Source organism: Syzygium oleosum, unplaced genomic scaffold (assembly GCF_021117445.2).
Source record: "Syzygium oleosum isolate NSW1041296 unplaced genomic scaffold, Sole_v2.1 Sole_v2.02, whole genome shotgun sequence".
Lineage (NCBI taxonomy): Eukaryota > Viridiplantae > Streptophyta > Magnoliopsida > Myrtales > Myrtaceae > Syzygium > Syzygium oleosum.
Genome location: NW_026607486.1, coordinates 13,532,342 through 13,545,307, shown reverse-complemented (window position 1 = coordinate 13,545,307; position 12,966 = coordinate 13,532,342). Strand labels below are relative to the sequence as shown.

General features: G+C 39.7%; 3 protein-coding genes across 3 annotated transcripts; 2 read left to right on the top strand and 1 right to left on the bottom strand.

Annotated features, from left to right (window-relative positions):
* The first annotated feature begins 1,722 nt into the window (after positions 1-1,722).
* Positions 1,723-5,073, top strand: LOC130134569 (disease resistance protein L6-like). The gene is made up of 5 exons (XM_056308096.1): positions 1,723-2,350; positions 3,046-4,159; positions 4,321-4,602; positions 4,686-4,968; positions 5,012-5,073. Exons 1-5 carry the CDS (start codon positions 1,818-1,820, stop codon positions 5,071-5,073), a joined length of 2,274 nt encoding a protein of 757 aa, XP_056164071.1. The 5' UTR covers positions 1,723-1,817.
* LOC115681790 (uncharacterized) lies at positions 4,962-6,698 on the top strand. Its single transcript, XM_030605866.2, has one exon. It carries the CDS (start codon positions 5,148-5,150, stop codon positions 6,633-6,635), a length of 1,488 nt encoding a protein of 495 aa, XP_030461726.2. The 5' UTR covers positions 4,962-5,147; the 3' UTR covers positions 6,636-6,698.
* A 2,555-nt stretch (positions 6,699-9,253) lies between these two features.
* Positions 9,254-11,486, bottom strand: LOC115681803 (3-hydroxyisobutyryl-CoA hydrolase-like protein 2, mitochondrial). The gene is made up of 7 exons (XM_056308750.1): positions 11,148-11,486; positions 10,929-11,050; positions 10,177-10,237; positions 9,856-9,954; positions 9,670-9,771; positions 9,468-9,509; positions 9,254-9,379 (listed from the first exon to the last, which is right to left on the bottom strand). The coding sequence occupies exons 1-7, from the start codon at positions 11,253-11,255 to the stop codon at positions 9,278-9,280; spliced, it is 636 nt and encodes a 211-aa protein (XP_056164725.1). The 5' UTR covers positions 11,256-11,486; the 3' UTR covers positions 9,254-9,277.
* Between the last annotated feature and the right edge of the window lie 1,480 nt (positions 11,487-12,966).

The window sequence follows — 12,966 nt, the reverse complement described above, 5'->3', positions numbered from 1 at the left end:
TAGTAAATCCGGTTTCACATGGGTTGACGTGTACGTGACGTGCATCTCTTTTTCCTTTTTCTTCTTTTTCCTTTCTTTCTTTTTCCTCTCTTTCCTCTCCTTCCTCTCCGTGGGTCTCGGTCTCTCTCGGCCTCTCCTTTTCCCTTTTTAATGAGTTGAACGTTCAATTTTCTTTTTCTTTTTGCTTTTCCACCTTTTGACTTTTTGACTCTGGAAACCCATATTTTACGGTTTGCAAAGCCATCAGTAGCAATTGTCTCTTCGGAGACGTTCGATAAAGAAGCCATTAGTAGCAACAGACATGCTGCAAGAACTGTCATCAACATGCGAATTTTGCAGTTTTTTTTGGTCGAAGAATTTTGCAATTTGATTGACAGAGGGATGCTGTTTGAAGTAAATTCCCACGAATTGATGCCATATCTGGCTGATGGATGTCCCGAGAAGCCGTAAACCCAATTAGGACCTTTTTAGGAAAGTACTTCATGAGACCAATGAGGCAGGAAAGTGAAAAGTTGGTTTTATAGTCAAGCAAAATGGTCATCGAATGACCAAAACACGTTAAGGTCTCTGTATTTGTAGGAGTTGGGGTGTGACAGAAGGGGAGTTGTTTGTGCCACGATCCACGGTGCTCAAATTCTCTATTTCCAAACATGTCGAACTCGACAAATACAATTTAGTTCTTTGAGCCAATCGAACAATCCTAAGTAGGCACAACCGGAGTTGGGTGGGATTATATTGACCAGATGAAAGAAAATCAGGTCAACAAATCCTATTAACAGTGTCATAACTCTCTTACGGTGTTCATTTTGATGTCATAAGCTTTCAAGCGATCAATAAAGTGCCACAATTATAAAGAAATTGATCATTCAAATGCGAGTTGAAGCTCGCAACGACAAAACCTGGGAAAGAAGAGACGACGGGACAAAGGAGAGACAACCGCAGAGGGTGGATGAGCCAAAGGAGAGATGACCGCGGACGGCAAACGACAAACTGATGCTGGTGAGAATTTCGGAAGGGAGGACACGGAGTCGATTGTCAAGGACTGAAGCGAAGTTAGGGTTTCACAGTCCAATTTTATTTTACTTAATTTTTTGAAGGAATATATATATATATATATAATCGGTCCAATTCTCATCCTGAAATCGAGAACCACACCGACACTTTCTAAAACCGCACAGGACCCATAAATTCGGTCCGGTCCGCGCGATCTCCGATCCTATTGGTTCGTCCTGTAACTTTAATAAATGGAGTCTTAAGCGAAAATTGAATTTTCTGTTCTGTTTTGTAACTTTATTAGAACGGGGATCACTTTATAGAACCAGTACATTATTTTGATTTAATTGTCTTTCCATTATAAAAATCTAATCAATTTTTATCTAATCAATTTTTGTGGAGCCCATTGTTTTTTGTCTTTTCTTTCATCCTTATCCACTGCGCGTCCTCGTGATTTGACAGGCGGACATCTTTCTCTTCACTCGGTCCTCACGCGCCACACACTCACACGCGCGCGGAGCACATGCGCGCGCGTGTTGCCCAAATGTTGTACTCGCTTATTGCAGATTGGGGGATTCGTGACGACTAGATCAACGAGTTTTTAAGTACTCTATGTATCTTTTGTTTTACTTTAGTGAAAATATAGATTTTCTTTTTATTTGCCAGTTTTATTATTATTTTTTATTTTACACGTTTACTGCAAAAAGTCAAGCGAGGTCTAGATCAAACTGACCTTGATTTTTCTTGAAGTTAGCGAGCAACGTTCCGAGAGAGAGAAGACAGAGAGAATAGAGAGAGACCTTAATTTCCAAAGTAAAGCTCCAATGGCGAACTCGGATGCCGGAACGAGTAGCAGCAATGCAAGAGGAGGTCAGTATCAAGTGTTCTTGAATTTCCATGGTCAAGATACTCGAGATGGATTCACCGACTTCCTTTATCAAGACTTGGTAGAGAATTGTATTCATGTCTTCATAGATGATGAAGAACTTCGAGTCGGCGAAGAAATTGGTGGAGAGCTCCTGCGAGCAATCGACAACTCCCTGATCTATATACCCATCTTCTCAAGAAATTATGCTAGTAGCAAATGGTGTCTCCGTGAGCTCGCAAGGATGGTAGACAACACATCCAAGTCAGAGGAGAAAAAAATCCTACCCGTTTTTTACGATGTGAAGCCAGATGATGTTGCCCTTAAAACCCCATTATACAAAACGGCCATAGAGGAGCATAAGAAGGAGCACGAGAAGAAGCAGGAGGAGAAGTCTCCTCACGAAGTAGAATCCTGGGAGGGAGAATCCTGGGAGGAGGTTCTTAAGAAGGTCGATAAAATCAAGGGCTGGGCGCTGCCACAATGCAAAAGGTAAGCTCTAAAGATCCCTGCCCTTTTTGGCTCTAGAATCAAGCCCGTCCTATGCAAGGGACGTCAGGAGATAAATAAATTAGCAAATCTTCGCGTCTTTAAAAAAAAATTACAAGTACAATCATACAAGGTTTATTAAGGATAAATAAAGGGAGTACACCTTTTTTTTGGATTTAGAAGCATATGTCACGGGCCGATTGATCTAGCGTTTCCACGCCCGTGCGGCTTTAGGAATTTCTCCCCAAGTAAGCCTTCCCACACTCACACTCACAAGAACTTTAGAGAGAGAAACTCTAGAGAGAGAAGCTCTCAACTTGTATTGTTTCTTGAAAATGAGAGATGATAAAATGAGGGGGAGGAGACCCATTATATACAAGTATCGGGCTGACCTTATCTGTAGATCTCTCTCCGATCTCAACGGTCGAGATCGTTTTCTCCCAACTACCCCACCTACCGCATTTATTACGGAAGGGTACAATTACCGTATCGCCCACCCCAGGAGTATTCTAGAAGACATCAAGAAAACCCTAGTACTAGAACACTCGGGGCCCGCCTTTTCGTCCAAGGGTCGGTCACGGTCCATCATCCAGAAAACCTCAGGAACGATCCAATTCTTTGGGCCGTGACACATACATGTTAATTTACATGATCGATATAGCTTTTGTAACTAATGAACTGGCTTCTATTTGTGGCAGCAAAGCGGTACTTATGAAGTCGGCAGTTAAAGAGGTTTTGTATAGTCTGAAGAGAAAACATAAGATTGTGACTAAAGATTTAGTTGGACTTGATGATCGAGTGGCAGAAATACTGGAATTGTTAGATGTTAATTGTAATGATGAAGTGAGGCTGCTTAAACTTCATGGAATGGGGGGTATCGGTAAAACCACTCTAGCCGGGGTCGTCTACAATGAACTTTCTTCTCGCTTTGGAAAATGTTGTGCCTTCCTTGACAATATTCGAGAAACGTCAGAGAAGGAGGGTTTAGTTTGGTTGCAGAAGAAGCTACTAACAGAAATTGCTAGTTCTAGCTCTGCAGAAATTATTGGTGGAGTTGCTCACGGAAGGAAGAGGATAGAGGAAACAATTGCCAATAAGAAGGTTCTAATTGTTCTTGATGACGTTGATGAGAAACAACAAATCGAAAATCTAATTGGACAACATTGGTTGCTGCATCCCGGAACAAGAATAATTATCACCACTAGGAACACAAGTGTACTGGAGGAGATGAATTCTGACTATGCATTCCAAATTCTGGCTTATGAAATGAACCAGATGAATGGTGACTGTGCACTCCAACTTTTCGTTAGGCATGCGTTTCTTGAAGGCTCTCTGACAAAGGACTTTGACAGCCTCTCAAGAGAAATTGTCTCTACTACCGGGGGCCTTCCTTTGGCTCTTGAAGTTACAGGTTCATTACTTCGTGGAAAGCCCAAAGTGAAATGGGAGGATACATTAAAACAGTTAAAGAAAATACCACATAAAGATGTACAAAAGAAGTTGATGATTAGCTATGAGGCCTTACAAGATCGTCAGCGCAAAATTTTTCTCGATGTCGCATGCTTTTTGATCAATGCAGATATTACTAATGCCAATTACATGTGGGAGGATTGTGAATTTTATCCTAATTCGGGAATTGATGTCCTTGTTGAAATGTCCTTGATAAAGATAAAGGATAACAAAATTTGGATGCATGACCAACTGAGAGACCTGGGGCGGGAACTTGTTTGTTTAGAAAATCTTACAAATCTTGGGAAGCGGAGTAGGCTATGGACTAGCGAGAAGGTCCTTGATTTCATAAAAACCAAAGAGGTAAGACAACTGTCGGGTTCAAATGAAAAAAGTGACATCCTGCGTTTGATGATTCAACTTTCTGCTCATGATCTTTTCTTCCATTTCATTCATTCAAATCATAAATGAAATTACTAGTTACTGACAAACTTCTACTGATCACTGCAATTATTTATTGGCAGAGGAAGAAAATGGTTGAAGCACTTGATCTACGGGGAAGGCCTTCTCATATCTTTATTAGCAAAGAAGAAATTGAAAGATTTGAAAGTTTGAGGTTCCTGAGATTATCCAATGGGTCCTTTCTAGGGGATTTCACCGTTTATCTACCAAAGTTGAGATGGATTTCTTGGTCTTCTCTTCCACCAGATTGTAGTGTGGCTAATATGCATGTAAAGAATTTACTTGTCCTTGAACTTTTTGCCAATGACTTCACAGATGATTCGAAAGTATGGGACTTAATTAAGGTATGGATTCCATCTCAATTTATAACAGTTGTCTTGTACATTGTTTGGCTTCTTTTTGTAACGTTTATACTTCCATTTTGCAGATGGCAACCAAACTTAAAAGTCTAGCTCTTGTAGAATGTCGTCGCATTACTAGAACTCCAGACCTGTCGAAATGCCCGACTTTAGAGAGGTTAACTTTTGATTATTGTTGGAGGTTGAAGGAAATCGATAGCTCCATTGGAAAGCTAAAATACTTGCTTGACTTGAATATCACCCATTGTGAGCGCCTGAAAGATATGCCTGAAGATATTGGAGGGCTAGTGAAGCTCGAGCGCTTCTCTTTGAAGAGCTGCTACTTTTTGTGCAGACTACCCACCTCTATCGGTAACTTAGCATCATTAAGGAAGTTGGACCTTTCAAACATTAGAATTTCAAGCTTGCCGGATTCCATCGGAAAGCTACGGTGTTTGTCAAATCTCAACCTACTAGAATCAAGAATCACTAAAATTCCAAACACAATTGAAGGGTTAGTGGAACTGCAACATCTTTGTCTGAAAGACACTATGATTAAACAACTTCCGGATTCCATTGGAAAATTAAAATCATTGTGCACTTTGGATTTGTCAAGTAGCGGGTTTGACTTAAATTCAAATCGATGGGGGTTACTCAAAGATTTTGGAAAGTTGGAGAAACTGGAGGAGCTTTACCTTGGTCATCGCAAAGAGTTGGTAGGTGAAATTCCCGATGAAATAGGATATCTATCCTCTCTAAGAGTCCTAGATTTATGTTGGACCAGAATCTCTGGAGTTCCGGGAACAATCCACATGCTTTCTCATCTCTCAACACTTGACTTAACATGTTGTGACGAGATTACAGAGTTACCTGAACTTCCAGCGAGTTTAGTCCATTTACGTGTTAAATCTTGCTCACTGCAGGTGGTCCCAAATCTCTCGAAGCTTACCAATCTAGTAGAGTTGGTCCTATCCGATGGCTCTTATTATCGAAATTCGTCAAACCTAAAGCACACATGTGACTTGGGGTGGATTGGAAGGCTATCCAAACTAAAGAAATTGGACTTGTGTCTTCCCCATATCGCTGCACCGCCTACGGACTTGGGTTCCCTTTCTCTTCTAGAAGACCTTGCTTTGAGTGGTCTACATTTGCAGCCCCTCGAGCAGCCACGGCCTTCTTTACTTTCTTCAGAACTTGACAATTTCAGCTCGGCAGGATCGCCACTATCCAACTTGAAAAATCTGTCAAATTTGACGCTTGGTTTCTCGCGATTGCAAGAAATTCAACTCAATGGACTTTTGCAATTGCAGAGCTTACATTTGGACAAGTGTGACCTTCAGAGCTTATCCATACCATGTAGCTTAAGGACACTGAGAGTAAGATATTGCCCTAATATGATTGAGATTAAGCTTCTTAGTATGTCGTCATCACTGGAGGAATTATATATCTTTCACTGCGGGTCAATTGAAAGAATAGTATTATGCGGTGAGGTAGGATCTCTCGGGGTCCTCGATCAATCAGAGTCTTCTTCGAGGGAGTCGACCTATTGTGCACCGGGAGTACTTCTTCCCAATGCCTTGAAGAAACTAAAAAAACTTCATGTGGAGCATTGCGAAAAACTACTTGAGATTCAAGTCATCGGTACATTGTTATCATTGCAAGACTTCTCCATTGAAAGATGCAATGCTATGGAAAAGTTAAGCGGTATGTCGAACTTGAAGAACCTTCACCGTTTGGCCATCCGTGAGTGCTATAAGCTGCGGGTTGTTAAGGGCCTTGAAGAACTAGAGTTTTTGACTAGGTTGGATGTCGAGCAGTGTCCTTCACTGGAAACACTGCTTGACGTATCGAACTCGAAAATACCGGATGAGTGCCTAATACGAGTTATCCGCAGCAGGGAGTCGCTCGACTCTTCATCAGCATATCATATTACTTTCAAGCGTCACAAAAGGATAGCTCAACAAGGTGCGCCTCCATCAGAGACAAACAAGGTGAGCCTCAACCGGGATTTTATCGTAACACCAAAGAGTTTCACCTAAAATGCGAACTAGATGTAAATTTCTTTTTAACACCTTATTCTGACATAAGTAGTGAAGCACGCCACTGCACACACCTATCATATTTCAGATAAATTTATAGAAAGTTCAAGAATTGAATCGACAATGTAAATTTACCAAAAATTATAACAGTCTTCAACCAGTCTATAGAATCATTTTTTCATTTGCAAATATTTAGGATTCTCAAATTTCCCCTACCATAACAAACCAAAAGTCGCCATATGAGAGGAGATATCTGATACAGGCAATGGCAACGCGCTTTCCCTTCCATTTTCTTTGGTCCCCCCTCTCTTTGGTCATATTCCTCAATTCATTGACTTTATCTACAATTTCTGTTCATACAGACATGAAAACCGAACTTCCAACTCGTAGACTGAATAAATATGTCATGTATCGTATAGTGCATATTTATTTTAGTTTCCTGTAGAATACTGTCCTTTCCTTTTGCTTCTTTCACAAATTCATTCAAGTTCAGTCAACTGAATGTAAGAAATTCAAGGTTAGAGATTTTCACTTCTGGACATTCTGAGGGATATGGAAGGTCATAATGTGCTTCGTAAAGGAACTCAATTGGGAAAAGTAAAACCGACTTTGAAGGAAGAAAAAGGGAGAGTTTACACTACATGGACGACTGAATCATCATTCAGCAGTAATAGACTCATGATGTCTTGCACATAGGAGCCATGAGTTTGCTGTACCCTTGTTTGTGAAAATAGCGAAACCAATGTTAAGAAAAAGATTTATTTGATGACAACTGCATTTTCTCACTTAGAAAACTGGCTAAGAAAATCTCATTTTTCATGTAGGAGAGGAGACGCCCAAGAGTCCGACACCGACTTCAGCTTCAGTTCCATCCATCCGCAAGTCCACGGGATCATGAAATTAACGAAGAGCCTCCCATTGACAATGTCAGAGAAGGGACTACGCCTGGAAATCAAAATCAGATGGGGCAGCAAGACTCGAACCCCCAAAGTATTTCACCACTATCATCTATGTTTCGATCTACTGTTCTCATGTCATACAGACTAAAGAACCTGTTTTTGCAGGTCTTGATGAACCTGCTCCACCAAGAACATTTTCTGATAGGCTCAAGACATGCTTAGTGAGCATATTGGAATGTGTCTGCAGCCGTGACTTTCCTAGCTTTAAAGCTGAAATTATTTGAAGGTCAGAACAGAAGAAGCATATGAAGTATAAGTCAGAATTCGTGGAGATGGAAAGACCAAGTCAAGTCTCGTCATTTTGGTTGATTTAAGAGCTAAGTGATGGCATCAAAAGATAACTTTCAGACTCCTCTTGATCAACATCAAAGGCAACTCCAGTCAAGGGCCAAGTGTTCCAGAAACAAGAACTCATGTTGCATAGGATATTCCTTTGCGTTGGGAATTCATTATCCATTTGTCCGAGGTAAGTCTTTCTCCTAGTGTAGTACAAATTGATTTTCATATGGTTCAACTAACAAAGTACTTTCTAATATTTGGCTTGTGTATGACAGTTTCTTCAACCTTCGACGGCATGTGATAAACCAACTGACGCACCGACAGGCAGCTGATTGGCACTAATAAACATTTTCAGCCAATGATTAGGTGGTTGGTTAACAGTACTCACTGTCAACATTCATTGGCCGAGATTTAAAAGAGGTTGCCTGATATTGGAAGCAGTGACTTCCAAAATAACGGACTTAACGCATTTTGTATACAAGTCATTTTTTCATCATCTAGTGTGCACTTTTTGTTGATAAGGGAATTGTTCTCCAAAGTTGATAATCTGGTAGTTCGTCGTTGTCTGCTAAATTGCTCATGAATTGCTTGGTTGTAGCAAGCAAGCCCAGAGAAAGGATTTTCACTTGTGGCCATGATTTCTAAGGACCCTGATATCAAGCTTTCTCTCGACTCGTTCGCACTTTGGAACCAAGAACAACTTAGCCAAAATAGGAAAATTCAAACTCTAATGAATTCACTGTGGTCATAATTGTAACCTACTATCATGTCATACAGATAAAAGTGCATTGAACATATTAATTCTAGCCTAACTTTGCAGGTTTGGATGTATTTCCCCCCACCAACTATGTAGATCTTTGAACTTCTGATGGCCATATTGACATAGTAATTTTAGCATTTCACTATGCTTGGAGGATTTGCTGTTTTTGGTACTTTTGGATCCTATTCCCGTGGCTCTCCCCCTTTATATATATGGAAGTCGCCTCATAGGTATGACTATTGATTTCGAGGTCGAAAACTACATGAAATTGTCTCTGCACCAGCTTTAATGAAGCAGCAAAGAAGATTATTGCGCTAAAATGCTCTGTTGGAGTGTAATTTCAAATAATCCTAGCAACATTGAGAAAGACTCTGGCAGCGCATAAACAAGTAACCAACAAACCAGAGAGAGAGAGAGAGAGAGAGAGAGAGCTGGCGATTAAGGTAGAGTTGCTTTTTCATCTCATTGCGCTGGTGCTTTGTCTGTGTTAAATTTCTAGGATAAAGATTTAACATATAAGGAAAACATGATTGACAGATCTCGAACTGTCGAGGAATGCAAGAACCAAGATAAAATTAAATCACACAGTTTAATACCTAACCAACAAAACTGAAGATGGTATATATCTGTCATACAGAGGGTTCTCACGAGGCAGTGGGTAGTTCTAGCTCAGGCTCAGATACAAGTGGAGAGACACAAAAGTCGACCATCTGCTTGGTTACTTCTTCCAAACTTGGAGGATCCCACTGTACATTATTTGAAAAACCCACAATAATTTCTGTCATGTAAATTGAGAAAATGTGTAAGGTTGGAAAAATTGGGACTTAATTTTACGTTTGGAGCGAAGTCCTTATCCACTAACCATGCCCGAACACCCTACAGATGGCAAAGAGCACTATTAACAAGCACATAAACTATATCTTTGCAGCCCCACAGATGGCAAAGAGTACAATCATTTGACGATAAGGAGAGAGAGAAAAAAAAAACCCACAAGATTCAATCATACAATTGCAGTGGATGTCCAAGATTTGTGTACCTCACAAAAGTCTTTGGAAACTTCTCCAGAGATTCCACGAAGGGATATTCGGTATTCCTGAGTTAAACATTGATCAAGAGTCTGGAATCTGCCTTCACGAATCTGAAAGTAATAATTATAACCAACTCAATGTCTGAGAGAAGGAATCTCTGTCCAACGAAGAAAATCAAAAGGATGGTAACTCACAGATCTTAAGGTGACTTTTAAGCTCAATGGAGAAGCTTCCCTTAGTTTCTTGAGGGTCATTGCACACCATTCATCATAAGAGTCAGCTGCTTCAATTTCCTAAGCAATACCAATTTAATAAGATGGTAATAATAGAACATCTAGGATATTAACTACGCTGACTCATTGCATTTCTCAGTTGTAGTCCCAATTCTACTATCATGTCATCTGGCAAAATAAAACGTCAGGCACACCATCTCAAAAACCAGTATGATGTCAAGCATTATGGCCTTTCCAACGATAAACATAAGAGTCCTTTTCAAGGTCTCTTGTCCAACTTACCAGTGCATGAATAATTTCCTCGACCATGTCATGGCTAAAGCATTTATCGATCACTTCAATCCTGAGTCAACACTAAAATATTGTAAGAGAACAAGACAAAGATACTCCGTTTTAAAAATTATTCGATACACACTTCAATAACTGCAACAAATAAAACTGAACAGATTAGAGAACAAAATAAATTCTGGCACTAAGCAAAACAAAATGTGCAGGTTCATTCTTTAGTAAAGGAGAGAAGGAATATAATTGCACAGAGAAGGAAGAAACTGTTTTCCATAAAAGCAGCAATCACTATGCTATCTGGAATATTTACTTGTCCCTTGCACAGTTCTAATATGCACAACAACTAATAATATGTCATAACTAATAACTTATCATGTAGATTTTAAGTGTTTAGAATGACTGATTCATAGTTCTACTCGGGTTTGGATAAAACAGAATCAACCACAGAAAAGTGTGAATATAGCTAGTACAAAAATTCTAAGCTTATAAAACCTCTCTTTGCCTTATAGCCAACTGCACCAAAAAGTAAGAAAGCTATAGTTATGTGTGGTAGAACGCAATCAACTCACAATGTACATCATTTATTAGCTACATGACAAACTTCTCTAGTCTGTTCCCCCAGACAGGTGTATACCGTAAAGTTATACCGTATAGATCCAAAAGCATACAGTCATTCATTCAGAGGAGGATAAAAGTAAAAAATCTTGCCACAAAGATCCCAGAAGCTGTAGACTAAAGTTGAACATTACTTATGAATGATACTCCTCCTGTCGGGATAAACAAGATCACCATATTGTGAAAGGGATGTCTCTATAACATACGGATCATCAGTAGTCAGTCTACCAAGACGCTCTTCGATCAAAGCCAATCTCTGTCAAGGTCATTATTCATAACTCGGAAGAGATTATCGAGGTATGTGGTGTTAAAAAAACACTGAAGTAGCAGTCAAAGGTGCATTGAAAACAAACCGCATTTAGTGAATAGTGAGTAGCCAAGCGGCAGGCAACCATTTCCACACCATTAAGCTTATCCCCCGTGAGAGCCAGGTATTCCCCTGGAAGAAGAAGGCCACACATTCTAAGACAGTATCCTAACGCTAGATATTGACGGATTCAAAGAGGAAGAGTACTAAACCGTGCAAAGAAAATACTATGGAAACTATATGAGCTTTACATTACAAACAGAAGGACAAGACATCTATATGATCTCTTCATGGTTTCAATAATTAAGTATATTGCAAATAAAGGCTTCCCTTTGGCACAATGCATCGGATGGTCTTCGACATAATTTCTGCATGCCAAAAGGGAACTAATGGATACAGTAAAAGAAGTGAAATTGACGTGCAGAGAGGGAAAGGCTGAAGCATCTTCCAAATGACATCCCATCAATAAGAAAAACTCCAGGGAGGAAAGCGTGTGGATAGCAATTAACCCTTCTCTGGGGTTGAGAAGGACGTCCATAAGACAAGATAGAAAATGTCCATACCCATCGGAGGTTCTCTTGTTTAGAATGAAGTCATGCCTTGCAGGACCCGTCATATGGTCAAGACACCAAAGCGACTTTTCTTCGTGTTGCGAGGGAAAAAGAACACGGAAGGATTTATGAGCAATGTCGTGCAATTATTTTCTATTTTCCTTTCCCTCTGTCCTCTGCAATTTAGAAAAAAAGAAAGAAAACAAAAACGGAAAATGTTGAGTATGCCGCAAGTGCACTGTCTTCTCCATACGTAGCAATCCCAGTGCAATCTGAGACTTTTCCTCAACAGGCACCATGAATACAGATGCAATTATTTTCTTGACTAAACAAGAACGAACTGGCATCGATCATTTGTCTGTTATTATTCTTTGTTCAATTGCTTGAATGATCAATCAGTTTTATGATGACCCTAGACAAAGCCTCGGATCTTCACTAGTTGACATAGAATGTTGGGCTTGAGTTGTCTTGTTAAACTGTTCAACCTTCTAACTTTTATAAGATTTTGATTAATGCAGAGGTTGTGACCGTTGGGAATCCATCTCATGATACTTGTTTGTTCTCATATAGTTAGCTGAATTCTCTCCGCATTAACAGGTTTTCATTACGAGAGTTTAGAAGATTAAATTGTATCATGAGGGTAGTCTGTCTCTTGAAATCTATTCATACCAGAGTTAACGTCAAAAAGTGATAAAGACACCTTAAAACCAAATCACGATTTCGTCCATGACTTTTGTATTTACAATTACCTTTCAAGTCCTTACTCTTAGAAGAAACTAGATATGTAGTACTTCTTTTCTGTATTGATTTTGGGTTGCATCCTCGAAAATATACTCGAAAAACATGCCTTATCTTGCACGGATGGAACTTCAATCAGTTTCCTTATATTGATATCATATTTTACAAAAAAAAATCAGTGCCCAACTCCTTTGACTATGGAGCTTAGAAAGGATTGTTGTTGAATGACAATTGAGGTTGTGACATCCCAAGTCCCACATTAATAAGGAGAGGTCGTTGAGTGATACATAAATGTGGCTGCAAAAGGATTATTGTCACCAATGAGGTTATTTTCGCAAAGTCACACCGGATGTAATTGCGGCATCTTTTTTTCATTAATTTGGGAAATGTTGCCTCTGACAATATTATAGAAGAGATCCAGCACTTCAATGTTAGCCAAAGAGTCGGGTAGCCAATCGGGAATTTCTCCTGAGATGCTTGCATATGACATGTCTAATGTCGAAATAGTTCTCTGTGTTCGAAACCAGTTTGGAAATTTTAGTGTCCCACTTTGCAACTGGACATGAGACTCTCTTG